Raw genomic sequence first — 27,513 nt, forward strand, 5'->3', positions numbered from 1 at the left:
ACCCAGGCCTACAATATTTCATCCCCATATTACAACATTAGGAGGATCTTCTGTAAGTACTCGTAGTTTAGTCACTACAGTACATGTGAATGTTATAATGAGAATTGATCTGCATAGGGATCGATATCTCGCTTGAACGGATCCGAAAAGATTTCCCCTACTGGCCGATCCATTCTCTCCTCGATCGGATTCCCTGCCTCCCAGTGGCCGCCGGGGCGTGGCAGACGTCTGTGGGCGGCTGGTCGGCCCGGGTCCAGCCTGCAGGTCTTTTCATCGTCTAATCATCTCAGCACGTTCAACGCAGGCAACACACGGTTTCCTGCGATCACAGTTCACCTCTCGCGGTGCGCCGTAGCCGCTGTACCAATCCCGATCGAGCATGGTGCTGCTACGGGTAGTGTTCTTGAGTGATTCATGGAAAAAACTGAAACCTGATAAACATATAACATCACGACAAGCCGGCATTATTGGAATAGGAGTGGCAGACACAGGCTGCGACGCCCCGTGAGTTGACGCGGATAATGAGCTGGCGACACGGCGCTGACCCCAATGGAGCGGCAAGTGGCGGAGCAGAGCGCAGGAGCAGACGCGCAGTAGCAGTCCGTGAGCAGAGCACCTGCTTGAGGGCATGAAATTAAACCCTGATCTGGCAGGCGTTCGCACGCCATAAACCCGGCGCCGCTAAAGCGGCTCCCTCCCCGGCATGATGGCCAATGGCCAATGCCGATCGATCACGCATTTCCATCCGGCTTCGGGCGGCCGGGCCGATCTGGTGCTGCCTCCCTCGTCTGGCGAGGTGATCACAGCTTTGATGGTACATTAAACTTTGAGCTTGCTCCTTGGAATTAACCTTGGAATGATCGAATAACATAGTATCTCATTCTGATTTGTTCGCGCGTTAGCTTTAGGGTCTGTTTGGATGCGCCGTCATAAACTTGAGGACATGTCACATCGGATGTTTAGATACTAATTATAAGTATTAAATATAATCTAATTATAAAAGTAATTACACAGATGGAGTCTAATTTGCGAGACAAATCTATTAAGCCTAATTAGTCCATGATTTAACAATGTGGTGCTACAGTAACCATTTGCTAATGATGGATTAATTAGGCTTAATAGATTTGTCTCGCGAATTAGTATAGGGGTTCTGCAGTTAGTTTTATAATTAGCTCATATTTAATCCTTCTAATTAGCGTCCGAACATCTGATATGATCTCTCCTAAAGTTTAATACCTTTCTCAAACACCCCCCAGCTCTCAGGCTGTGTCAGGCACTACCAACCAACCAACAGTAGCGCTGAGTTCGATGCCACCACTGCCACTCCAGTAGTCCAGTGGAGTGGTACAAACGTCAACCATGACCCAGACACAGCGACACGCCCGGCCCGTGCGCGCAGCGGCCGTGCCCCATGCCCTCTCCCACCTGCCGCCGCCGCACGTATACCCGCTTCACTCTTCACATTCACCCAGCCACACACGCCCGTGCACGCGTACGCCGCACAGCATCCGCCCGGTCGGTGCGCCGTGCGCCCCTGCCCTCGCGCATCCGCCCGCGCACGTCCCTCTCGATCGTCGTCGTCGAGGAAGCGCGCTGGCGCGGCTGCGGGCGGCGTTCCTGGCGGTGATCACGCACAGGCGCCGCCGCCGGCAGCTGGGGTCGTGCGTGACAGGCACCATCTTCGGTCGGCGGCGCAGGCGCACGTCGCGCTGCAGACGGACCCGCGCTCCGCGCCCGTGCTGCTGGTGGACTCCACCGGCGCGCTCGTCATCAGGCTGGGAGATGTCCTCGGGCCTCGTGCACCTCACGCTCGAGTGCGAGAAGACGCAGCTCGCCGCCGGTACGTACACTGTGTCACACCGTACCGACTAACGTGGCACATAAACACAAAACATGCACGGCGCCAAATGATTTGACTCCACTTCTGCTTCTGCACCGGGAAGGGTTTATCAATGACACGCCCAAAAAATGCATGCAGGGGAGAAGCAGCGAGGCCAAGTGCGGGTTCGCGGTGCGCCGGGAGTGCGGCGCGGACGAGTGGAGGGTGCTCGGCGCGGTCGATCCGGTGTCCGTGGGCGCCGGCGTGCTCCCTAGCCGGCGCCGCGGTGGGCGACCTGATGTACATGCGGGGAAGGTTCGAGCGCGTGGTTGGGCTCCAGGAACTCGGAGGCGTTCTACATGATGAACCCTGACGGCAGCGGCGGCCCTGATATCGGTCGGCTGTGCTTCGAATAAGCCGCAGCCGGCTTTTTTTACTGTTTGAACAGTAGAGAAGTAAAAAAAAAGAACCGGCTGCGGTTTATTTCTGCAAAGTTCTAAGGGGGCTTCTGCAAATAACAAGTTTGTGCAATTTGTATTTTTAGTGATGCAGTATGTGTGGATGCGAACAGAATACCCTGAAAAATTGCCACGTTCTGATTCAAATTCGTGGGAGAGAGACTTGACAGCAGTATATGTGTATATATGTAGTTGATAACCAATGACCTTAATATGGGCAGTATATATGTAGTTTACAATGGGACGCCCAGGTATGTGATTGGGAATTGACTTAGAAATCTAGCATGGTAAAACTGCTTGGATTTCACGCAGAGTTGCATCAGCACCGAAGATTGGCACTTGGACAGGTTTGTCCACAGCCCAGAGGACTTGATCGTCGGGTGGTTGTAGGGGACCTTGCTCACTCGCCTTCCCGAACAACCTCTTGAGTACATCCATTACTAGGATGAACAACATTGGCGACAGAGGGTCGCCTTGGTAGAAAGGATCAGGGCAATTCAGCCTCATTAATTTTTATATGTCTACCAGATGCTATACAAGCTAGGTTTTAAGTTAATGCTCATCTGGGGCTCAACGATACATCTGACAAGGCAGACGGTGAATAAGGGATCCAATCAGACCATTCTGTCTCCATGTAGTCTGGTTTCTTTGGTGTCGGTAACTCTTTCAGACCACATAGCATCTGAACAACATCTTCCATGTTGGGGCGGTTTGCTGGATCTTCCTGAGCGCACAGCAGCCCTACCTCCACGCACCTCTTGATCTCCATTAGCTGAGACTCATCAAACAGCGCCGGATCAAATAACTCCTCAATCCCTCCACTTTCCCAAGCCCTCCAAGCCTGACAAATAAGATAAAAGCATTATCTATGCACATGAAAGGATCATCAATTGTATTCTGGGAGTTAAATCTGAAAGTACTTACCCATTCATCGAAAGGCTCAGGTGGTTTAAACCTGCGGATGCTACCAACAATCTGAACGAGGGTGATGCCAAAAGCGTAAACATCGTTCTTCTTTGACACAATACCTTCTGCAAGATATTCTGGAGCTACATATCCCCTGAATAGTTAAGTAAAAATGAAATGACTGATCAGGAGAGACGAAGAATGAAGAAAAACATGTGTGCTAGTCATGTAGGCATGTCAGTGAAATTAATTATGGAATAAAGTCTTACATGGTCCCTCTAAAATTCGTATAGGTGTCATCACTCCAACCATTGCGTAAAATAATATCCGACACATTTTCACGGGTGATCTGATTGTCATTCAACACTTCAGATATTCCAAAATCAATAATCTTAGGATTCATGTCAGAATCCAAGAGGACATTGCTTGGTTTCATGTCCATGTGGATAATGCCTTGTTCATGTAGGCAATGCATGCCCTGGGCTATACCTTCAATTATCCGGAAAAGAGAGGACCAATGAAATTGAGGCTCTGCAAAATATAAATCATGTCACATAGAAACTATTGCTTAATTATATACAGCAAATTAAGTTAATTCAGATGAAACTTTGCCAAGAGTTAAACAATGATAAATATTTCAGTGGAAACATGCCATCGATAATCTCGTCCAAGCTTCCATTCGGCATGTATTCTTCCACCCAAAAATATTCATTTTTTATGACTCTATGTTCTTTCCGTTTAAAAAACCACACCCCCGATGAAAAAGTTTGGACTTCTTCATGGGCGACGTATCCCAAAATTTTCACTATATTTTTGTTCTGAAGCTTTGAAACAAGCAGATGAATATCATAAGAGCGCGCCCAGCTCAAGTCAGGTGACTCCAAAAATGTCTTGATGGACACCTCATTTCCATCATTTAAGACACCCTGAAAATCATAAAACATAAAGTTAGATAATGAGTTCATGTTTCTAAAATAAAACAAGAACTATAGTCGTCCTGTCTGAGAATATATATATATATATATATATATGTATGTATATATATATGTATATATATATATATATATATAGACACAGAGGTCTGTGGTGCTATCCAACGATGACCAAGAGTGCTACGCAAATTCAACATGATCTCTACAGGTTGACAATGTACTGGACTAGCCACACAAGATATACATGACAAACAGCTATATCGCACCAACATGATGTATCATGTCAACAATAAGGGGTGGGCAATTAGTTCATACAGTTATTAACTTATTAAGGTTCATTTTTTTAAAAAAAAGTGGTATTTAGTGGAAGTATTATAGTTTGGTTTTTTTGTTATTCTTTTTAACCGAAATTATACATCTCAATAAAACCTGCTTTTTGAGAAAATTCATTGATATAAATGGGATTTTGTCATGTCATTTTATTTTATGGCTGTATTAAAAAATATTATAGTTTGGTTATATCAATGATCATATGAATAATCCAAAATAAAATAAGCACACCTTGTAGACAGTAGAATGACCACCGCGTCCAATGATGTTGTCGTAAGCAAAGTTGTTTGTAGCGGCCCTCAACTCAGATAACTCGTACTCTCTGAAGGCTGATAGTAGGCAAATAAATGTATTCAAATGTGAACTGTAGCCATAATATTCAATTGTCTGATGGAGAAAAGTGGTAAATACTGATAGATTTGAACAGAAGATGTGATGGACACTGATAATGACATGAAACTTACGTGGTAATAAGGGCACTCTGCTTCCTGCTAGTACGTTGTTCCTCCCACCATTCAATTCAGATGTGCCATGTCCATCAAAAACTCTAAAAGTAGAGGGATATTGTAAGGCTTCCATGTAAGTAATCAATCGAAATGAATAAAAGCTAGTAGAGCTGCAATTCAGAAATCTCTAGCCATTTAATTGCCTAGAGTTGTGGTTTAGTACTCAAAGCTCAATGACGTAAAAGCTCAGTTGAAGAACAAAAACTGATTCCCGTTACATAGAGTTGGATTCTTTCCAACCACCAACATGGACAAATAAGCACTAGTAGAGAATTGGACTTTAGTAAAAAAAAAATAAATCCCGAGCTCCCACGAGACCGCAAGTCACAAGTCACAAGTCACGCGATTTTTCGCGCGCGTGGTTCATTGGATTCGAACCCACAACCTCCAGCCTCGCGCGTAGCTTCCTTGCCATCCCACCTACACACCACATCTGAGTATGTAGGGGATGCTATCCTTTTGTATTAACTCGTGGGGGACCCTTTTATCCCGGTTGGAAACACCAACCGGGATAAAAGACCCCCTTTTATCCCGGTTGGTATTACAAACCGGGATAAAAGGGTTCGAGGATTTAATCCTCTTCCAGTCACCTCGTTGGGGACCCTTTTATCCCGGTTTGAAACACTAATCAGGATAAATGACCCCCTTTTATCCCGGTTGGTATTACAAACCGGGATAAAAGGGGGGTCTTTTATCTCGGTTGGTGTTTCAAACCGGGATAAAAGGCCTCTCAGAGTCTTTTTTTCCCACTAGCCTTTGCAACCGGGATAAAAGGTCCCGGTTGGTGAGCCCCCCACCAGTGATCGAGTTTTAGTCCCGGTTGGTGAACCTTTTGTCCCGGGCCAACTTTAAACCGGGACAAAAGGGGGCGCATGGAAAGCCAATTCTCTACTAGTGAAGCTACAGGTGACAATTTCTTAGTCGATGAATTGTAAAATAAAATTTTCAACTGGCACTGGACAATACTTACAATTTTAAAAGTTCCGGTATAATTCTGTATCTCATCAGATTATAGTGCCATAAACAAGATGGACAGAATGGCACCGTATATATCTGACCTGGCATAGTTAGTTGAATACCTGTTATGTGATGCCTCCGTCACTCCTGTAACCTGAAATAGGAAAAGATTCACTTTTTTATCCTAGTGAAGCTTGTATAAAAAAATATTTACTTTTTCTACATGGCACAATGTTCATGCTGGGGAAAGGTGCAACAACCACAAGACAATATGGGTTCATGCATGTCGACTCTCGTCATGGGAATGTAGCAAACAGTATCGGAGAACAAAGAATGAAAAAGGTGATTTGGATATGCTAAGAACTAACAAGATGTTTCTAATCGAATTCAAACTTAAATTATAATTATTACTTTTGGTAGTATATATTGAACCATCCACCTAGATATTTTACTAAAATATAAGGATAATTCATCATTGTAGAAAAAACTCACAAACAAAATGTACATTGCTAATAAAAAATAATAAATATATTCCTACTAAAAATGTATAAACCTTTATATTGGTTTAGTTTTTACCCCAAAATATTTTTTATGTGTAAGGTATTCCCTTTTCTCGTGAATTCACGTTTTAAAAAGATACGCCACAAAACATTATGATATCTTAATTTACAATGACATGACTAAACACGACTATTTGCATCCATTTATTTTAAAATAAAAATACCTAAAAAAGTTATAAAAAGCTAGCTACCCGTGCTATTTGCGCAAGTCATCTTGCTACTTCTATTCTTAAGAATAGAAAGGAGTCAAAGAAAACTCCTACAACCTTTATTCGGGCAAAAAATAGTTATAAAGAGGTTCGCCCAGGACTTGCGACCAAAATTAAAATTGAATCAGGGTCATATGCAATTACACCTGCTTGCATGGTAAGAGGGAGAAATGCATCGGATCGGACTATCTATACTAATGATGTAATTATTACCTCTTGCTGCCGGAGCAGAGGATGGCCACCAGCCTGGATAGTGAGCAACAAAATGGTGGTGTGGGCATTGATAGCGAAGGACGCCAGCATCACTTTGTTCAGGATGTCATCCTTCACCCGGCGCAGCTGCTTGGACAGCTCCCCTGCTGAGATGAGGCGGCGGACGGTGCTCCTCTCCTGGCAGGCCATGACGAGCTCGAGGGCGTGCTGGAGGCTCTCCTCCAGATCCTCCAGCGCGCCGCTCAGCGCCGGGCTATCATTCATCAAACCTGTTTGCTGCAGCTGCGACAGGATGGCGCTGAATCTGAGCACCCGCTTCCTGATCTCGCGGCACTCCTCCTCGTTGTGACGAACCGTGTCCACCGCCTCCTTGATCGCCAGCCCAAGCTTGATGATCTTCTCCACGCCGGCCACCGGATCAGCCATCTAAGCCCCTCCTGTCAGGACAAGGGGTACAAATCTGCAAGAACTTTGAATACACACAACTGAACTCAAGATCAAACTGAGATGAAGAAACTTTCTTGTCAAGTACAGCAATAGAGTCAGTGAAATCGATTGATTCTTCTCACCAATAGATTCCCCCCGTCTGGCATGTACCAGGCTATCGATCGCCGAGCATGACTACTCAATCACTCCCCAATTCCGAGTTGGTCGGATTGTTAGCTGGGTGAGAAGAAAGACCTGCAGACTCATGGCGAGGTCTTCGCAAGGAAACCAAACGCAAATGGATGGGCCCGTTTTCGATCATGTCCACAGGGAAGGAAGACGCGTTGGGGTGTCAATTCAAACCGTGTGGAAATGTCGGGCCCGATTCTTGTTTTTGGTCCATTTTATATTATCATGTGGCTAGCAGAGTCTAAGGGGGCGTTTGGATCGTGACTAAAATTTATGTCACATCGAATATTCGGAGGTTAATTATGAGAACTAAATATGAGCTAATTATAAAAGTAATTACACAGATGAGACTAATTCACGAGACGAATCTATTAAGTCTAATTAATTCATCATTAGCACATGTTTACTGTAGCATCACATTGTCAAATTATGGACTAATTAGACTTAATAGATTCGTCTCGCAAATTAGTCTCCATCTGTGCAATTAGTTTTGTAGTTAGTCTATGTTTAATACTCCTAATTAGTATCTAAACATTCGATGTAACAGGAATTTTAGGAGGTGCTAAAGAAACAAATACCCCCTAACACGAATGCATATACAAACACAGCATGGAAAGCAACTTGACAAGACCTTGTGAGGAATGAAATGATATGTTGTGGAACTTCTACAAAAAAATATCTTCCATTTTGGTTGTATATTTATATAAAGAAACCATGGGCTCAACTCTTTTTCCACAAATATGATCCTTCTGCACGGTGGCATCATCACTAATGCCCATCTAATATTTTCATGATTCATAAAGTCAATGTTTTTAGAGATCGACAGCTCAACGTTGTTAATAGTATATTAATTATGGATAAAAAACTTCATAATGTTAATATATAACCCTTTCCATTTTATGTACTATGTTTTGATAAATATTGCAAGTGAAATTATGATATCGGAGACCATATCGATTTCTTAATGTATATATATTATTTCCTATCAGATGATGCAGAAGGGAGGTTTTAATTGCATCTAGATAGGACAACAATAGAGGGTGTGTTTGGTTGCATGCACCACATGATACATACATGGATGATCCTGGATGGGATGATTCAACCAATTTATTTGTATCATATGGTTCACACTAATTAGTAAAAATGTACTAAGTGGGATGGTCTCATCCTGTATGAGTTGGTACAATTCACCAACCAAACATCATTTCATACATGAATCAAATGATACAACCAACCACACCCAGAGTGTGTGTTTGTCTCCAGGATACTATTAATTATTTTGCATTGGCTGCAGGACACCATGAATTTGTGGTTTTATTACCTACAGGACACTAGGAGGGGAAAATGGCCATGGCCAATTGGCCTTGATGCCAGCTAGTTCACAGCTCAAGAAACATGTTATAACTCTGCCCTGAAATTCTTTAGAATGACGCAATGCTATATCTCCCAAGTATGTCATTTTACACTTTTTACAGTGTTGGAGCTCGACAGGTTTGGGTAGATCTGATCAGACCTGTCTCCCAACCGGTGCAAATTTAGGATCAACACACAGAAATTTGTAACTGAAGAAAAATAGGACATAATGGTCTTTTGGCCCTCCTAGTGTCCTACACACAGAACAATGATTTCATAGTGATAAGCAGGATCAGGTGTCTCCTGTTGCCAAAATCCTTGCTCTCCAAGATCCAACAGCTGAACCATGGAATCGAGCCAAAATGATAGGTGAAAATACATTTTTTTAAGGACCAATGGGGCGGAGCACGCCCACCTCAACATTCATTCAAAGGCACAGGCAGAGTCAGAAAGGAGGGGGGAAGGAGAGCGATAGCGCACGCTGTAGTACACAAAGTTCAGAGCACCATGACTCGAGCGGAGAAGTGTCGAGGCGGCCTGGGCGATGCTGATAGGTGAAAGTACATGGTTGCCACCTAAATCACCACAGCACAGGTGTTTAAAGTCAGAACAGAATCCTGCAATCTTCAGGTGTTTTGGCCGGGCTCTGCTCCGCCCCGCGCCTCCTCCGGTGGAAACACTGCGGACACCGATCCCCTGCCTCTTCCCTCGCAGCGACAGGCAGCCATGGCGGCTTGATGTTGTTGGTCCGTACTCCGTAGTAAGCACGGCAGCGGACGACCAGCGGCCGATTTGCCCGAACAGGCATGAGAAGGAGCGAGACATGAGACAGAGAGCCGAGTAAAAGATGAGATGCCCAGTTGAAACATGTCAGGCAGGGATCGCACCACCGCCGGCCGCCGGCGACGCCGAAGTGAGCAAGGCGCCGGTCGAGAGCCACCGCGGCCACCAGCCAGCTGCCGCGCGCGCCTGGCGAGGCAGAGGCTGCTCGGATGCTCCCGATCTGTGCCGCCCAGGCTCGATCGGACGGCTGGTGGGCGCCCAGGGGGTGGACGGTAAATGAAATACCGTCCGCCCTCTGGGTCCCGCCGGCGCGGCGCTGTCCCTCGGAGCACCTCATCGAGAGCACCTCCCGGCCCCTTCATCGAGAGCACCTCGGAGCCTCGCCTTCTTGCACCTGCTCCTCCTGGTGTGGCACGATGCACCTCCTCTTTCTTCCTTTGACCGCCATTGCTGCAGAATGCTGAGTGCCGAGTAAAAGATGAGATGCACAGTTGAAAAGATGTAGGATTTCATTCATTTCAACACAGATGATCAATAATCACCATGTTATTTTCACCCTCAGCAACACCTGCTTCAGGTATCAATCCCAATCGCATAGGCGTACAAGCCAAAAATACGGTACTCAAGTCATGTCGGGCTTTGCTCTGCTTTGTCTGTTCAGTTGCTAAAAAGGGCTGATGTGCCATCATCCATCAGCTTCATATACACATCAGTCAGCTCTGCATTTGCCAGGTTACCAAAGTAGAAGATGGGAAATTGATGCTGCACCTGTCCATATTTTTTCATGTCTCTGTTGATTGGCTGAAAGAAACGTGAGACAGAATTATAACTTGCAGGCTCTGACAGATCCTGAATTGAACCCAGCATATTTCGGCCGGAGGATCTCTTGATCTCAGTATATTGACAGATCACGAGCAGCGCTCAATTTACTCGGCCATGGCGACGATTCACCGAGCGAAGAAGAATCGCAGACCTCACTGGTGCCAGACTGTAGTCAGGTTGAATCTGAATCTGAACACCTTGCATCTTAGTAGCCATATTCTTGTGAAAGTTGTATGCCATCTCATGTCCAATTATAGACATCCAAATCTTCACCATGAACTTGTCTGCACTGCTGTTGGAGCCCAGGCAACCACAGTGAGGAGACCTCTTCCATACTCTCGTCCAGACCCAGCAGCTGCAGGTTGTCCAACTTCTCAATACACGTCAAGCATGGAGAACCCCCCACAAGCAGCTCTCTTGCTTGCGGTAGATTCGACACCCTCTCCACGCTTCCACAATCCACAATTAAAAGTAAATCAGAGAGGAACATAAGGTCCTCCACAATCTAGCCATATTGTTTGTGGTTGTATAAATAAAAACTAAAAGAAATAAAGCAGGTAAACAACAGAACTACAAACACCTGATCACAGGGCATGTCATAACTCATGAGTACATCATAACAAAATTTAATGAACTTTGATAGGTATACGCATTGGAAAAAGAACATTTCCTTTTGCTGATCACCTCTTCCATTCCTCAAGGCTTTTCTGGCCTCTGTCTGTACTACAACAAAATGAATGAATGATTTACAGTGCACTACTACATAGCTGAAGATCCAGCAACCTTTCAAGAGGGCTGAAATATTCATCTGACCAATATCAATCCATCATTAAGTAGGACCAATTTGTTTATCTATCCCTGACGGTCAAGTTGGTCACAACAAAATCAGTTTTCACCTGGATTGATTACTTCTTGGCGCTCACTTTACCATTGGAAGTTCTCCTTCCTTCGACTCCACTCTTCTTGATTAGCATTGGAGAGGCTCCGTTCAACTTTTTCTGTAGTGGTGATGTCTTTTTTGCAGGATTTACACCTCTGAAGTAATTAAGAAGAACGCAAATCAGAAATGTTAGTTAATTTATAGGACAGTCCAACGATATTAATTAACTGAGCTTACCTAATGTCTGAACTTTTCGCACCCTTCGGTTGGGCCTTCCTTGCAGCTGAGATGCCACCATTGGCGAAACCTGAACCTTTTGGGGCGCTAGATGGTCGCAGGCAGTCTTGTTCTGATGAGCAAGTAGTTGCAACCTCAAAATCATCGGAATCCTCGGTTGCGACAGACCCAGACCAACTCCATTGTTGTTCAGGGCTGCTTCTTTGGTAGAAGGATAGATCTTGTGAACCATCAGGTCCCAACTCTGGCAGGGAATTGCTGCTCCCAAACTGTGAGTGGTCAGCCCAATCTCCCGATGCCGATTCCTTCTGTACACCATTGCAAGTATCAAGCCATGAAGATGGATTGTCCTCTAGGATGATGTTTGATAGTTCAAAAAATTGCCCTTTTCTGCCTTTGAAGTACCATTTCTTTGGGGTTTTTTTTCGAATTACAAGTGGAGTAAATTAGATTGATTCAACTGTATAATTTCTTTGGTGTCGTTTACATTACTTAGCTCATGCACCAAAACATATCTCGAAACTTACCTTTCTACATTTCAGTGCACTTTTCATGTATATATCTAACTTTACATGCTAACAGGGTGTGTGAATAGACAAAGATATTTACGAATGAATACACCAAACTTCATAAGAGAAATTCCGTTAATTGAATGGAAACCAATGATGCAGAATTATGTATATGGTTTATATTAAAAATTCTGGCAAAGAAAAAAATTATGATGAATTTTGGCTCAGATAAAAATGAATACCTCTGGAGTTCCATCTTCTGTTGGGTGCCTTGATGCAGGTGATGCATTACCCATTCTCATTCTATATATGTCTGGACTCGATTGAGTGCTTCTTATGCTCTCGTGGTCTCCATCTTTCCGAGCCAATGCTGCCTTGAGGCAAGCAATCTGCAAAGTGAAGAAATGAGAGCCACAATTGCACAGAAGATATCGATTGCTAGCCTAGCGAACTCAAGAAAGCCATAAAGTGGAGTTCATACACAAACCTGCTCTTTGAGCTCTCTGACTTCTCCTCCTTCCTTGTTTGACTTGGCTGCACCAAGCTCAACAGTAGCAACTCGCTCAGCAAACTTCAAAGTACTTATGGACTCGCTAACAGCATCTGGTTCTGGAGCTATGTGAATAAACATCAGCGTTTTCGCTTGTCCTCCTGAACATGGAAACAAAATACTTACTGCGCATACTTTCGAGCAGACAATGCAAGTTGCAAACCAAGGATATGGAGCTTTAGAGTTACCAAGAGAGTCTTGTAAAAGTTGAGTAAGTTTGCTATTTCGGTAAGGAACATGTGTATTTTTCTGGGCTAGGGACGCAATCACATCGCCCAGTGCAGCCAGTGACTTATTTATGTGTTGTGCCTCCTTGAGTCTATCTCCAACGACTTCAGATTTATCAACTCTTTCGCTGCCAGCTAAATCCACAAGATGCATGCAACCTCTTAGGACTGTTCCAGACGTTAAATCTCGTCCTTGAACATGAACAGTCAGACAACTGCAGTTGGTTTACTCAACCATGAGCAAAAAACACTAGTTCAACATCATGCTTGGAATAGAAGGTACTATTGAAAAAGAAAACTTACCTATGGGAGCGACTACTTCGGTCATTCATGGCAGTTGAGCAAACTGCACGATTCTTTTGGCCAAGATTCATTAAATCTATTACATCAGCGGTTGATGTAACTGGAACTACATTTGCATCTGGAACTGCAAGTCCTTTTTGAGAACTATTTCGAATTTCCAATGTTTCTTAGTGTTAAGGAGGTGCAATATATCATCGAATAGATATTCAATATATACAGAATAATAATTAAGATATTCAACATATACCGAATAGTAATTAAGATAGGTAAGAACAAGATTAATATAAGCTCAGTAGAAAAGGATATTTTTTGTTTCCACCATTCTGAAGGAGATCTCTCACTTGCTCATTGTAGATCTCAATCATCTGTACAGCAATTTCATAACAAATTGTATCCTTCCTCTGCTCCTGGATACTGAAGAGATCATTTAGTGCTCTGTAGTTGACACCGAGCCCTTCTTCCGTCAAAACTTTGGGACCACTCTACACCATCCACAAAACAATGTTTTCATATTGAAAAAAAATATCAGTACTCATGTAAAAAGTAACAATTGACAGGTCAAGTACCATTGTAAAGGTCTTCCCTGACCCAGTTTGACCATATGCAAAGATACAAACATTGAAGCCATCAAGAACAGAACGGACCAAAGGTTGCATGTCTGTAAAGACCTCCTCTGCACTAGTTGAAAGACTATGTGTCACTTAAGTACAAAAGGTCCGATTTCAAACAAATAATTCAGTGGACCAAGTTGTGACTTTAACCTTGTGTGGCCAAGGGCCCAAAGACCCTGTTGAAAGTAAAAGACTTCCGTGCATCTTTTCCATATTTTGATGGTACCATAACTGTGATGGTTCTATCTTCTATTCCAGCAACACTGCTTGAGGCACTTACTTTTCCAGGATGGAAAGGTCTCACTCGGCAATAAACTCTGATATTTCCTGGTGACAGAAAAAATAGTTTTTTTGCATGCTATATTTAATCATGAATGAGTATATAGTCCTCATGTTTTCAGTTCATAATACTATGAAGAGAAATTATACCTCTAAGGTCCTGTATTTGGTTGTACAGCTTACGGTTCTCCTCAAGAACCTTATGGTACCCAGAAGCCGCATGAGAAACAATACGTAAATGATCACCTAATACAACAAAAAATGATGATAAACACCAAAAGTTTGGAAGAAGAAAAGTTCAAGATTGCAGATGTCCAAAGTTTAGCACTCAATATACCAAGCTTCGTAAGGTCTTCAGTGTACAGCAATTTGAACTGCTCTATCCCAGACTTAATAGTGGAAATGTTACTTTTCAAATCCTACAGTAAGTCTCAGTCATAGAACGATTGTGGAAATGCATGCGAGAAAAATCACTGAAGAACACTAAGCAATAAAATTACCTGGATCTGCTTCTGTTCTTGCTCAAAATTTCTTACTGGCCTTGGAATAAATTTACCTACATTATCATCACTTAGAGGTGGAGGTACTACTGTGTTGACATCTTCCTTCACGGTCAAAGAATCCCAGTCATCTTCATCCATCTCGGTATTGTCAGTGGCCTAATGATAAATATTAGTGCATTGACCCATTTTAGGCAGATTGAACAAATTTAATAACTTTGACATGTCTAGATGAACAGCTAGACATTTCACTGCAGCAAATTAAGAACATACAATTATTGCTGTATTTACAGAAGGTGGATACCTTCTCCAGATCATTGGTGGAAGTAGACTCCATTTGTGGACAGTCCGTTCTTGATAACGACTTACTGCTATTGGTGGCCAATGGAGAATCTGTTCTCGATAATGACTTACTGTCATTGGTGTCTGTAGTGTCTTTCACCTGTTCAGAGTCGCTATTAGTTCAACCATGTATACTGTTGGTTTAGTTGTAGCTAATAGCATATCAGAAATTGTGAAGCTGGTAGCAAAAGTGAATATACCAATTCATTCTGGCTTGCAATACGACGCTCAAATTCATTAATAACTCTGCTCAAGAGTGATTCTACAACCTGCGAATTACCAGATTCGGTATTAACATTTATTCTCCCAACCACATCGCATAAATAGATAGCTACGCACAGTAGGCTCACCGATGGAATTTCTTCTGGTTTCTTATCTGAGAGAACCGTTTGAACAAGAATCCGGATGGAATCTGGAGTAGTCTACATCAAAGAAGATGAGTATCACCACAAATTAAAGAGAGTTAGCTAATGTGAAAGAAGAACTAGATGATGTATTCTTACTGTTTCAGTTGGTTCTAGAGAAAAATCAAGGCCTATTTGCTCCAGTGATATGCCATCCCGGAGTAATTCAGCTGAGTGACTCCTCATCATCGTCTTCATAAAAGGTTCATTATTCTTCCGAATGGCGTACTTTGCAGACAAAGGCTTTACAATGCCACCATATTTGAATGGAGATTGTTTTCCCACTTGCTTAGCATCACAAAATGACTTCAGAGCAAGAACACAGTCTACAACCCGAACACCTTGTCCACCCTGAGGTTGATGGCAGATGAAAAAATCAATTCAATGTATGTAGCTAGCATAAAGAACATTTAGCTACTTGATTTAAGCAGCAGCATTCCTTACAAATCAGGAGATAATCCACGAAATAGTACCAAAATTGTGATGTTACAAGAACTGGTCTGTCGTTGTAAAAACAAGTAAATCAAACAATATTGTCACCTTTTCCAGGTCTGATGCTTCAAATGTTGGAAGACCTAAATCTTGTAGGCCAATGACAAAATTTCTCACATTCTCAAAGTATTGATATGCACAGAGAGCTGCACCATCTGCAGGGACTGTAGAATCCGATGGTACCTCCACAACCTAAAAAATTCCATACTTAGCATACAAAATAACAAAGTAGAAAATGCAGCATTATACAGATCTGGAGGAGACAAAAATGCTACCTTGGGCACTGCACCAGGTTGAATCTTATTGAGTGCGTTGCAGAGAATAATGCCATTTCTCAGGCCAAGCCGGAATTCCTCCTCAGAAGGCTCTTCTGCTAGGTCCTTTGCACACACTACCCCAACTATCCTTCGCAACCAGTTGGCTGCTTCATACCTTCTTATTGCTGCATTTCTCGAATAAAAAGAAGCGCCAATTCAGATGATCTGATTATGCTAAGTTTCTAACAACCAAATTATAAGTGTTTACATCACAAGACAGTTATATGCTAGACAAAAATAGACCAAAACATATGATATCTTTGTTGAAAGAAGTACTATATCAATAAAGTGTAAACCTTTGATATAAGCCCAATGACAGTATGTAAAGAACTCAGTTTTAGATTGACATTGTTTAGAACCTAAGTGGATCAAATAGTGGACAAGCAGTAACCATACTTTTAAATAAACAGATGCAGATATTCAACGTACACAGGTTCATAAGACCATTTATTTTTCATGACAACCACGATCGAAGAACATAAAAAATAGCCACCTATAAAACTACAATTAGGTCCTGTTTGCCATTGCCCTTTTTTATATATTCAGGAGTGCCAAAGAATAAAGACACCTAGCCAAGAACTGGGAATCATTGCAGCTAACTCTAGACTGATGAATGCCTAAGAGGGAGCAATCGTAGAGCAAACAGCTAGTTATAAAAATGATTTCAGCATTTCTGTTAGAAAATGTATTGCAGGAAGTGTCTGGCAGGTGCACGGTTTCAAATAGTATACTGAGAACCTAATACTGATCAAACCAAAACGTAATTCCTCTCTATATTTCGTCATGTTTATTGTGCCAAGTCAGATTAGATTAAGAAGCATGCAGCTAAAAGAGCTAAATGTGTGATAAAGTTCAAACGGATGAAGAATTCAATCTAGCATCAATGAGACTAAAGAAAAATTTAAGCAATCTAAGTGCTGGATTGCAGCATTCATAACTGATAAATTAGAAATTTTCTAATTTTTTCAGTGTTCAATCAGAAATCATAATAATTTCCAATTAATCTGCCATTCGAGAGCAAAGGGGATAATTCCTTGGAAAATATTAACTTTTTTCGATAAAGCGGCAAATATTGAAGACACAACAAAATCGAGCAAATTCCATCCTAACATGTACACATCGCCTCGCTCAAAATGAACACTTGCCATTAAAAATGCATTTTTTTTCGACCAAGAAACTAAACCAACTCACCGGCTTCCTCCGCCTTGCGCCAGGCAATGTCGATGTTCCTCCAGGACCCCACCGTTTCCCCTCCTCCTACTCCACCTGCGCCGCCGCCGCATCCTCCACCGTGAAGCCGCATCACGTCCTCCACGACGGCCGCGGCCACCGCCTCCTCCTGCTCCTGCGCCGTCGCCATTGGAGCCCCGGACCCGGCGACCCGACCGCCGCTGGGACGCCCGGGAGGAGGCGCGATCGCCGGGAGGCCGGACGGGGAAGCCGGTGGAGAGGAGGAGCTCTTCCTGGAGCTCGCTTCCTTATTCTTGCGGACGGAACAATGGTGGTGGTGGCGCTCGCGGCGCGGAGAGAGGGCGGGTTGGCGTTTTTGAGGTGGGGGGTGGGGAAGGGAGTGGAAATGGGAGGACGTTAAGGGGGTGGAGTGCATATATTCCTTGGAGAAATTAGGGAGACTAAAAATGGGAAAAAAAATTTGGGCTATTTTTGCCTAGATTCTTGGGAGAACCGTGGTTGTGTTGTCACGCGTTATTTTGATTTTTGACAACTTGTTTTCCTTGCTTTTGAATAGGAAAATGAAGCGTGATTCATATCCGTTACCCTTTTGAGGTGTTATGTGTTCTGGCTCTTGCATGGTGACTTCAAAGTGCAAATCTACAAGCATAACAGGTTATATGGTGCTTTTTTTTTTCTTGATGACATGAGCTTCTGTACCTTATTTTTATTTTTATTTTTGCCAAGTGCATTTTTCTCAAACTATGAAAAATCATAACGGTAATATACACCATGTTTAGTTGCCAAATCATTTCCAGTAGTGTACAGCTAGTTTTTGACAGATTTTCAAGGAGGGCCACTTTTGGTGTATAGGGGTGCTAGGAGTTTAGCTCACTTGAAGGTAATTGCCAGTAGGATGCTCACTGATGGTTTGGTCGTGTTTGTTGTCCAGGAACGATGGTAAAACTCTAGCTGAGCGGACCATGTGTGTGTTTGCATGCTTTGGGTGTCGATTGTTTGGGTTTTCCTTCTTAACACAATGGTAAGCAACTCTCCTATGTATCCAAGTAAAAAAAAGCATTTGCAGTATCAACAGAATGTGTGAATACAAAAGATTAGTTGAAAAAGTGCATTGAAACGTACTCGAAAAAGTGAAAAAGGTTTTATATATATCTCGAAAACTACCTTTCGCTAGGAAATCTGCAGATATTATTGATTGCGTGTTTGTAGAGTTGGAGGAAGGGTGTGGGGGGTTTTCATTTGCCTTCAAGGTGTTGCAGCAAGTTGTGACCAAACAAATTATTTCAATAGTAATGTAATTAGTGTGATACATTTATAGCTCGACTAGTAATTAGATACAACTGTAGTGTCACTGGAATTGGATGTAGGAGTACGTAGAGATATAGAGTGTAATGACAATGAAATTTCTGCAAATGTAAAAAATGGATGTCCAATAAAAGTGGTATCAAAACGGTCAGATTTGACCAATTTGACAAAACTGAAGCCATCCAGTGCTGAAATAAGTGTGAAGGTGTATTTTCTAACGGTTGGTCCAATCATAACACTAAAATTGGTCCCTTGTGCTTTCTAAGTACTTAAGCAATGGTTGGGACGGTACCCATATATATGATCGTACACCACACGTCTCACTAATGTAGTTATTTCAATTAGTGGTAAGCAATGCGTTCATCGACGACGAACAACACACATGTCTAGCTCCCCATGGATATTACCCCATGTCTCGCTAACTTAGAGTCTTAGAGGGACGAAAGAAAAATGAAAATGAATATAATAGGAATAACAAACAATCAATGAAATGGAAAAGAAAAGACAATAAAAAAGAAAAAAATGGAATCAAGAAAAGAAATGTAAAAAGTGAAAGGAAAAGAAGAATGAAAATAAGAAAAAAGAGAAAGGATGGAAACAGTATAATAAAACGTAAGAAAAAAGAAAAATCAAATTAATGACGAGTAAAACTTAGTTTCTGACGAGTAAAATTAATGCAAATGCCATTGGTGCGCTACTGCCTAGGCCTATGCGCCTCAAAATATTTGGATGCCATGGAGATCGTAAATATTTCGTTTCTGACGTCGCTTTTGCACAAGGAAAAACTTAGTTCCGGAGGTGCTATTGCATTGCTTTCTCCGAATATTTTTTGTACCTTCTTACATGATGACGACATCCTCAACTTGTAAACACGTACGTACGTCATCTCTCTCCCTTTCGACGCTATATATGTTGCCAAACTTCTCCTCACTAGTAGTAACCACGTTCTTACTTAGCTTCTTACAACGTACCAATGGAGCCCAATTCACCAAGGAAGAATCTCTCTGCAGCCGCCGCCGCCGTCCTCTTACTCGTCATCCTGACCGCCGGTACGGCACACGCACAAGCTCGATTACTCTTTTCGCTGGTTAACCGGCGAGACGCTCTTGCATATGCATATAAGTTCATGTCTGGATCCATGCAGAGTCATCGGAAGGTTTCTGGGATGGTTGCAACGAGCACCTGAGCGGCGATTATAAAGGGGCGTGCTGGCCATTCATTAAGGATGACGAATGCGGCAGAATATGCATGAACGAAAACAGCGACAACATTGCCGGCACCTGTCATACCTTTCAGTGCTTTTGCTGGACCAAATGCGACTCTAAGGTTGTTGCTCCTGCTAGCACTCCAATCCGGCCATGATACAATGATCCCTGCCTGACGTTCCTTAAAATTAAAGAACAATAATGATCTGATCCTTCCCTGCCCTCATATAAGGCTAATCCCAATGAAGAGTTTCATTTTGATGTTTTCAAGATAGCCACATAAGCAACATGAAAATGAAATTGTGTTTGAAACTACCTCTACAATGCAAAATTTCATGATGTAGTTTCATATTCACTACATGCAAGACACAAACTGTGTTGGTAACTGTACATACATGGTTTCATCTAGATGAAACCCCTCTTACCTCTCTCCTCATTAACTCACTACCACATCTAATTAATGTGCATGAAACATCTATGAAACCTGCACTGGGATTAGTCTAATAGTATATAATATTGTAGGCATGTATGGTGTTATCTACCGGTAGCGTACTTGTGTTGTGACAAATAAAATTGTTGTTGTGGACTTAAGGATCGAAATAAATTTGTATTTTCTCGAGCACATATATGTACCAGCAAAAGTAAAAATCTACTCTTGCATCCGTAAATGCATGATGTGGATTTGGACGATGAAAACTTAAAAGGCCAAATATAACGTTTAAAACCATGAATAAATAAAACCATGGGACAGCAGTACAGCATCTATATGGCTTGAGCCATTGACGTGACACAAAATAACCATAAAACGGCGTCAACAGCAATGTATTAAAGTAACTATCACTAGCGGGAGAAACCACCTTTAATTTCGTGGATGGCGTTAAAACCAGCCGAACTTTGGGCTGGTACTACTTTAGTACAGGGTCTCTAGCACAGTGCCCCTCATATAGATGGCCATAGCCCGTGGCACGTGAGTTGGCCCACGGCACGGGATTTTAGCCCGGTCCAGGGCACGCCCCGATACGATCTTTGATGGGCCGGGCTGCTAGGCTTGGGCCGCTATGTCAGCTCGTGGGCTGACCTAGTCTGGCACGATTAACGGCCGGCCCGCCAAAGCACGATGGAAGCACGTTTAGTTGTAATTTGTATATGTGATTATATGTGTATTACCTCTGAATATATATGTATAAATATTTGTATGTACAATACCTCTAAATTTTTGCCTTCGAAAATTTAATTAGACGAATGATTTTTTTTAGCTAAGCCGGGCTAGAATGGCCACGATGGGCCTTCATGGGCCCGACGGGCCACTAGGCTGGCTCGACACGGCTAATAGCCCTTAGTGCCGGGCTTGGGCCGCTGCTTCGACCCGAGGGCTGGCCCGGCAAAGCACGGTTATTATGTAGGCCGAACCGTGCTGGGCTGGACCGCTTGTTTGGCCATTTATACCCGCGCAAGCCATTTAGTACTGGGTGAAATCCCACCCAGTACTAAATGGCATCACCAGGACTGGGGCCAATGGCTAGATTCCTTGGATGCACGTTAGTATCGGCTGGTGGTTACAACCGGTACTAAATAGATTTAGTTAGTAACGGTTGAAGGGACCAGCCTGTACTAATTGTGTTCAGACCATGTAGTATAGTTGGTGGCTACAACCGGTACTAAATGGTGGCATTTAGTACCGGGATCGTGCCAGGAACTGGTACTAATGTTCATCCTATATATCAGGCTTCTTCTTCCTCCCCGAGCCCGAGCCAGCACATTTGATGAAGAGCTCGGAGCTTCTTTCTTCCATGGTGACCTAGGCAAGGTGCTACCCATTTTTTCCATGATTTGTGCGAATTTCACTTCATCCTCTCTTCTTTCATGGTTTTTTTGCTAGTTTTTGTGCTCTAGAATTAGATGAATTTGTAAAAGTTTGTAAGGAGGGAGAATGAAGAGACATTTTATTTATAAATCCATTTGAGATATATAGAATCGATGAGTTGAATTTGAGATAAACTTTATTGGACAGCTTGTATGTGGAAAATAGAGTAAATTTTTTCAATTATTTCCAAGTGCCATGTCTATCATTATTGTAACATCCCTGCTTTTTTTAGAGCATTTAAAAATATGAACCTTTTAAATTTTTTCTTCAAATTAAATACAATCTCCTTTTTCCCAAATATTCAAAACACTTTTTACAAATAAATTCTGCATAAAATACTAGCATATGTGATGCATTTGATTGCCTTAGAAATCTACTCTAAATCCTTTCTTTCAACCCTAGAAATATTCCTTCAATGATACTTCTTTTTCCAAAACAATAGGAATCAAATATTAATCCCAATCAAACCCTATGTCAAACTCCCTTTGAATGTTATTCAAATATAATATTCAAATCCTTGATTCTATCACCTAACCCCTGAAGATCCTAGGAATAGTATTTCCATAAAATTCCTTTCCCAAAACTTCTGGACTTAATATTCAAACTCTAGTTAAATCTCTAGGAAATTACTATTCATTAGGTATATTCAAACACTTTCAAACCTAAAACCCTTCCAAAAGTTCCCTTTTATGGCCAACCCAAACCCGCACCTTGAACTTTATTCAAATTTGAAATATATTTCAAATCCATCTTTAAACTAATGAAAAATCAAACTAAAATCTCAACGGGCCGCCAACCTTCCGTTCCACGCATTCCTTCTTTCAGCCCGGCCCACCTTCCGCTCCTCGCGCGCGCCCACGCAATACGGGCCACATGCTGGCCCAGGTCGCGTCGGCCCTCCTCCCCGATCGGATGGATGGATGCGTGCAGCTGGCAGTGTAGTATCGGCCAGTACCATGTCTGATAACGTGTGAGTTTACACGCTGCAGGAGGAGATTAACAGAAGGGGCGGTTGCTATTTTAGCCTTGTTTAGTTAGCAAATTTGGGAGGTGCCAAATTACTGTTACAGCACTGTAGCACACTGTAGCGTTTCGTTTGTATTTGTGAATTATTATCCAAATATTGACTAATTAGGCTTAAAAGATTCGTCTCGCAAGGTACAACAAAACTGTGCAATTATTTTTTAATTTCGTCTACATTTAGTACTCCATGCATGTACCGCAAATTTGATGTGATGGGAATCTTCTTTTTGCATAGTGTCAAAGTTGGGAGTTGGGAGTGAAGTAAACAAGGGGTTAGCAAGTTAGGGATGTGAAAGGAGGATTCTCTAGTTTAGGCTCCGACAGGAACGATACTAATTAAAAGTATTAAATATAGGTTAATTACAAAAGCAATTGCATAAATGAAGGTTAATTCGTGAAATGAATCTATTAAGCCTAATTAGATCATGATTTGATCATGTGATGCTACAGTAAATATGTGCTAATCATGGAGTAATTAGGCTTAATAAATTCGTCTCGTAAATTAGGTTCAGCTTATGCAATTAGTTTTATAATTAATCCTTCTAATTCATATCAAACATCTGATGTGATTCAAACGACTAAAAAAATTAGTTCATGAATCAAACACGGTTAGTTTCTTGGGAAATCCCTCTCCAAATAGATTTTCCGTTAAACCAAAGGCAGCACTCCATGTCAAAAGAAAACGTTGAAACTTCTAGTGCCAAAACAACCACACGGAACGCTCCCTCTGCGGCCACTTGTCCTTATCTCCCTAGTCCCTATCGCGAGGCTCCTCCTTGCTACACATGTAAAGCTTTACATGTATATACAATTATACATGCACATCAAAGGCGTACTTGTGGCATCGGCAAGGACAGGTGAGGAGGTATTGCACTAGAACTTACTGTCATGACCGCCTATAGGTGAGGGAGAAAAACCGGAAGACTAGGGTTCTGCTGGAAGCAGATCAGGATCAGAGAGGCATCGGCGAGACGAGCACCATGAGGTTCTGCCGTGAATGGTAAGCCGATAATGATTCCATAATCACTTTGCGCAACAGGATGGTGATTCGATAGCAAAGCTCTGATCAGATTTTGGATGGGCAGCAACAACATCCTGTATCCGAAGGAAGACAGGCGGAACAGGGTCCTTTACTGTGCTTGCAGGAGCTGTGACGACCATCAGATACCTTCTTCATATGCACTTTTCCTTCATCGATCATATTACCCAAAAGATTTGAAATTTATTTCCGCAAACAATTCTGGTGTAGCTACAGAGCAACCGAATTGAAAGGCATGCAGTCGCCTGTTCTTAATTGTTCTTTTAGCTACAGAGCTAAAACAAAAGATTTCCCCCCCTTTTAGCTTTCTTATTATTACTCAGATGCGCGTGCTGGTGCCTGAAACTGCACTCTGCAGGAGGTGGCGGACAGCAGCTGCGTGTACCGGAACGTGGTGGACCACGCCGCCGGCGAGTTCACGCAGGTGCTCTTCGAGGACGTCGCCTCCGACCCCACCCTGCCGCGCACCAGGTCCGTCCTGCTAATGGAGCGGGTGGAAACGGGGATTTCAGGGAGGGGTCTGGGATGGGGCTTACTGGGATGGGTATGAATGGGTTGTAGTTGCTTGCGGGGCTGGGCTGGACGGGGCGGGTTTACTGCAAAGGTGGGTTAGGCACGGGTTAGATTAGTTTTTTTTCGGAGGAAAGCCGCATCTCTTTGCTCACGCAGCAAGACGGCCTGCCGCCGCCGCTGGCACCAGGCACTACCGCCGCCGCCGAACCCAGCCACTACCGTTGCCACCTCTCCCGCAAAAAAGGTTAGCCCCTCCACCGTCTCCTTCTCCGCATCATCCTCATGATGGGAGTGAACAAACACACCTGGGTTTGGTGGCTGAAGATGACATCGGCGATGGCCTGCCCGCCGGCCTAGTCAGGGTACCCCACCCAGAGGATGGCGGCGATCCTGGGGTCGTTCTGCGTGAAGGCGATGTTGATGGGGCCTCCTGACATGAGCACGAGGACGACGGGGCTCTTGGATGCCTTGGCCACGGTGGAGATGAGCTCCGCCTGCCGGCCGGGGAGGAGTAGGGTCGACCAGTCCAGCCCCTCGGCCTCCACCTTCCGGTCGCGCCCGGCGACAACGATGGTCGCGTCGGCGCGTCGCGTGGTGTCGACGGTGGTGGCGATGGGCTGCCGGCTCCCCGCGCACGCTACGTCGGTGCACCCGGCCGCGTGCACCGCCTGCCGCACGTACCCCGCCACGCCCTCCAGCGGCGTGGTGTACTGCACGGCTTGCCGGCGTAGTTCCCGATCATCGCCACCGTGGCCTCAGCGTGTGGTCCCACGACGGTGACGACCCGGTGCGCGGCGGCAAGACGCCGTCCCTGTGCTTGCTCCCCCACCGGTCGTTCCTGAGGAGCACGACGCCCTGGCGCACCGGCTCGAGCGCGAGGTCCTGGTGCGCCGGCGTGCACACGTCCTTGGGCCCGAGGTGCCCGAACGGGCCCGCGCTGGGGTCACCGTCGAACAGCCCAACCTCATCTGCACGACGACGATGTTGGCCTGCAGCCTGCTAAATGGGGCGGGGTGGGTTTGTAATTGACTCCCATAAATTTCGGGGTGGGGTGGATAAGGGGCGGGTAGCAGGCCCATTAGCATGCCTTCTTCCAGGTCAGGGCCACGGCCACCGTCACAGTTCACAACCCAAGATATCTCTTCACTTTTCACACTATCATAGATTAGACTTGACGATAACCGCCGCCTTCATCCGGGCTGCCGGCCTGATTTTTTTTATTTTCTAATACCTTTTAGTACATGATAAAAACCATGTCAGGCAGAGTATCTCATGTTCATGACCGATGCAGTACGCACAACACATGCGGCATTTTCTCTTTTTTTTTTTGTTTTTGCTGATGCACAACATAGGCAGTTGCACAACCGGTTGTGACGAGGGTCTCATCGTAGTCAGTTCACAAACCGACGGTGATGAGGAGGATCAACACCACCGCTGAATTACTGCCGTCCCCGAAAACCGTCTGTGTTGACCCCGTTAGAACCAGCTGTGACGAGGGTTTGTGTAGTAGTGTAGCCTCCATGAGATTTTTGACAATACTACTACAGTCACCCACCAACCTAAATTTCTAAATGAGTAGGTCGCTTGCAAGTGCTGATCCTTCCCTACACGCTAGTGCTTCCGCTGTATCGGCATCCGTTACCCCCTTCAAGACTACTGCTGACGCTCTAGGAAAAATTCCACCAGCATCCATGGCTACCCCAGCCATCGCTGCAGTGTTCGAGTTCTTTGACATGGTCGGATCAACATTAATTTTCACAAAACTAGATGGAGCAGGATCCACTTCAGAATCTGAACCTGACCCGGTTGTTATTCCATCTTTGGGATAGGCTTTAACATCTCCAAATCTGTAACCGTTCAATGAAATAGTGTGTTGATAACGGGATTTGGAATAGATTTTCATGAATTTCCTTCCAATGCGCATGCCAAATTGCCCATAGCCTCACGACCACCTAGGTTAGCTCATCATGGGACAAAATCCATGACCTCCTCCTCCAGCGTCTTGCTGCCTTCTTTGGCCGGATCCAAGCTGCAATCCCCCAACCTGCCCTGATTTCAAACATTGCCTCTCTTCCTCAGGGCAGCATCAATGTGACCAAAAAGGTAGCATTAGGCAATCAATGCTGCTACAGTTATTGACCCTCACCATTGTGGGAGCACACCACAAGTGCCATCCGGGAAAAACAAATGTTAAGCTTAAGGGCGCGTTTGGTAGGGCTCCAGCTCCGGCTCCGGTCACGGCTTCTGCTGGAGCCCTACCAAAGGGCAACGCACGAAATGGCTCTGCGAGTGAAGCACCCACGGAGCCGGAGTCCTTTTTGTACTGCCAGGGAGGAGCCAAAAATAGTGGCTCCTCCGGCTCCTCCTTGTTGTTGCCCACCGTTGCCCTCAGGGGAGGGTCCACAGGCAGACGGAGGCACCTCCGGGCAGGTGGGCGGCGGCCGACGGGAGAGCTCCGGCGGGCGGCGGCCGACGGCGACGGCAGGGGTGGAGACGGCGACGACGACTTTTGGGGCGGAGACGACCGGGAGGAGGCGGGGACGGAGACGGCGACGGCCGGGAGGAGGTGGGAGGCGGGGGAGGAGGTGGCCGGGGGATGGCCAACGGCGAGAGAGCTCCAGCGGGGGAGAGTGGATCGGCGGGGGAGAGCTCTGGCCGGTGTGGGAGGATAGGGAAGAGAAAGAAGAATGGGAGGCTGGCGTGGGAGGATAGGAAGGAGAGAAAGGAAATAGAAAAAGGAATGGGAGGAGAGAAAAGAAATAGGAAAAGGAAATAGGAAGAGAAAAGAAAGAAAATAAATAGGAAGAAAAGAAAAAAAAGAAAAGAAAAAATGAAAGGGTGTTATGGGTATTTCATCTTATCTAACCATTTTAAACTACACGGAAGAGCCGTTTTGCCAAACAATTTTCCAAAAGGAGGAGCCAGAGCCGAAGAAGCCACTCCACCAGCCAGAGCCGGAGCTGTTTTCGGAGGAACCGGAGCCATGCCAAACTGGCCCTAAGATGCGGCAACAAGATAATAAAATACAATACTACTGCTGTTTACACGAATAAAATATACATTTCAGTTTAACCGTTGCCCTCAAGTCGTTGCTCCCGCAATCAAGCCGTTGCTCTGCTCTGCTTACTGTTCCTCTGCCCAGGTAGCCGTTGGCTTCAGCTGCTTCACCTACAAAATAGAAGCAAGGTCAGTGAACAACACAACTCACAGTTCATTTGACCAAAAATGGACCACTTCAATAGAAATTTCGCCAACATGC

At 44.3% G+C, this 27,513-nt stretch overlaps 2 protein-coding genes, 1 long non-coding RNA gene and 1 pseudogene across 5 annotated transcripts; 2 read left to right on the top strand and 2 right to left on the bottom strand.

Moving 5' to 3' along the window:
• The first annotated feature begins 1,078 nt into the window (after positions 1-1,078).
• On the top strand, positions 1,079-2,312 carry LOC117834639 (protein MIZU-KUSSEI 1-like; annotated as a pseudogene).
• Positions 2,313-2,755: 443 nt separating this feature from the next.
• LOC117867092 (cysteine-rich receptor-like protein kinase 44) lies at positions 2,756-7,678 on the bottom strand. Of its 3 annotated transcripts, none has more exons than XM_034751426.2 (9): positions 7,460-7,678; positions 6,891-7,350; positions 6,010-6,062; positions 4,910-4,992; positions 4,677-4,774; positions 3,836-4,109; positions 3,453-3,714; positions 3,202-3,337; positions 2,756-3,118 (listed from the first exon to the last, which is right to left on the bottom strand). In XM_034751426.2, exons 2-9 carry the CDS (start codon positions 7,314-7,316, stop codon positions 2,837-2,839), a joined length of 1,614 nt encoding a protein of 537 aa, XP_034607317.1. In that variant the 5' UTR covers positions 7,317-7,350; positions 7,460-7,678; the 3' UTR covers positions 2,756-2,836. The 3 variants fall into 3 exon arrangements, with proteins under 3 accessions (XP_034607317.1, XP_034607316.1, XP_034607319.1); XM_034751425.2 differs by having other exon boundaries at positions 6,891-7,359; positions 7,460-7,677; XM_034751428.2 differs by having other exon boundaries at positions 6,031-6,062; positions 6,891-7,359; positions 7,460-7,675.
• A 2,951-nt stretch (positions 7,679-10,629) lies between these two features.
• On the bottom strand, positions 10,630-17,511 carry LOC117834640 (kinesin-like protein KIN-14P). The gene is made up of 18 exons (XM_072295581.1): positions 17,306-17,511; positions 16,073-16,239; positions 15,846-15,989; positions 15,405-15,656; positions 15,252-15,323; positions 15,102-15,170; positions 14,560-14,700; positions 14,397-14,478; positions 14,210-14,305; positions 13,931-14,107; positions 13,736-13,842; positions 13,476-13,651; positions 13,170-13,331; positions 12,828-13,081; positions 12,577-12,740; positions 12,332-12,478; positions 11,581-11,990; positions 10,630-11,498 (listed from the first exon to the last, which is right to left on the bottom strand). The coding sequence occupies exons 1-18, from the start codon at positions 17,472-17,474 to the stop codon at positions 11,369-11,371; spliced, it is 2,919 nt and encodes a 972-aa protein (XP_072151682.1). The 5' UTR covers positions 17,475-17,511; the 3' UTR covers positions 10,630-11,368.
• Positions 17,512-23,554: 6,043 nt separating this feature from the next.
• LOC117833888 (uncharacterized) lies at positions 23,555-25,522 on the top strand. Its single transcript, XR_004635584.2, has 2 exons — positions 23,555-23,702; positions 23,788-25,522. It is a non-coding gene; the product is annotated as an uncharacterized lncRNA (long non-coding RNA).
• Positions 25,523-27,513: the final 1,991 nt, after the last annotated feature.

Source organism: Setaria viridis, chromosome 8 (assembly GCF_005286985.2).
Source record: "Setaria viridis chromosome 8, Setaria_viridis_v4.0, whole genome shotgun sequence".
Classification (NCBI taxonomy): Eukaryota; Viridiplantae; Streptophyta; class Magnoliopsida; order Poales; family Poaceae; genus Setaria; species Setaria viridis.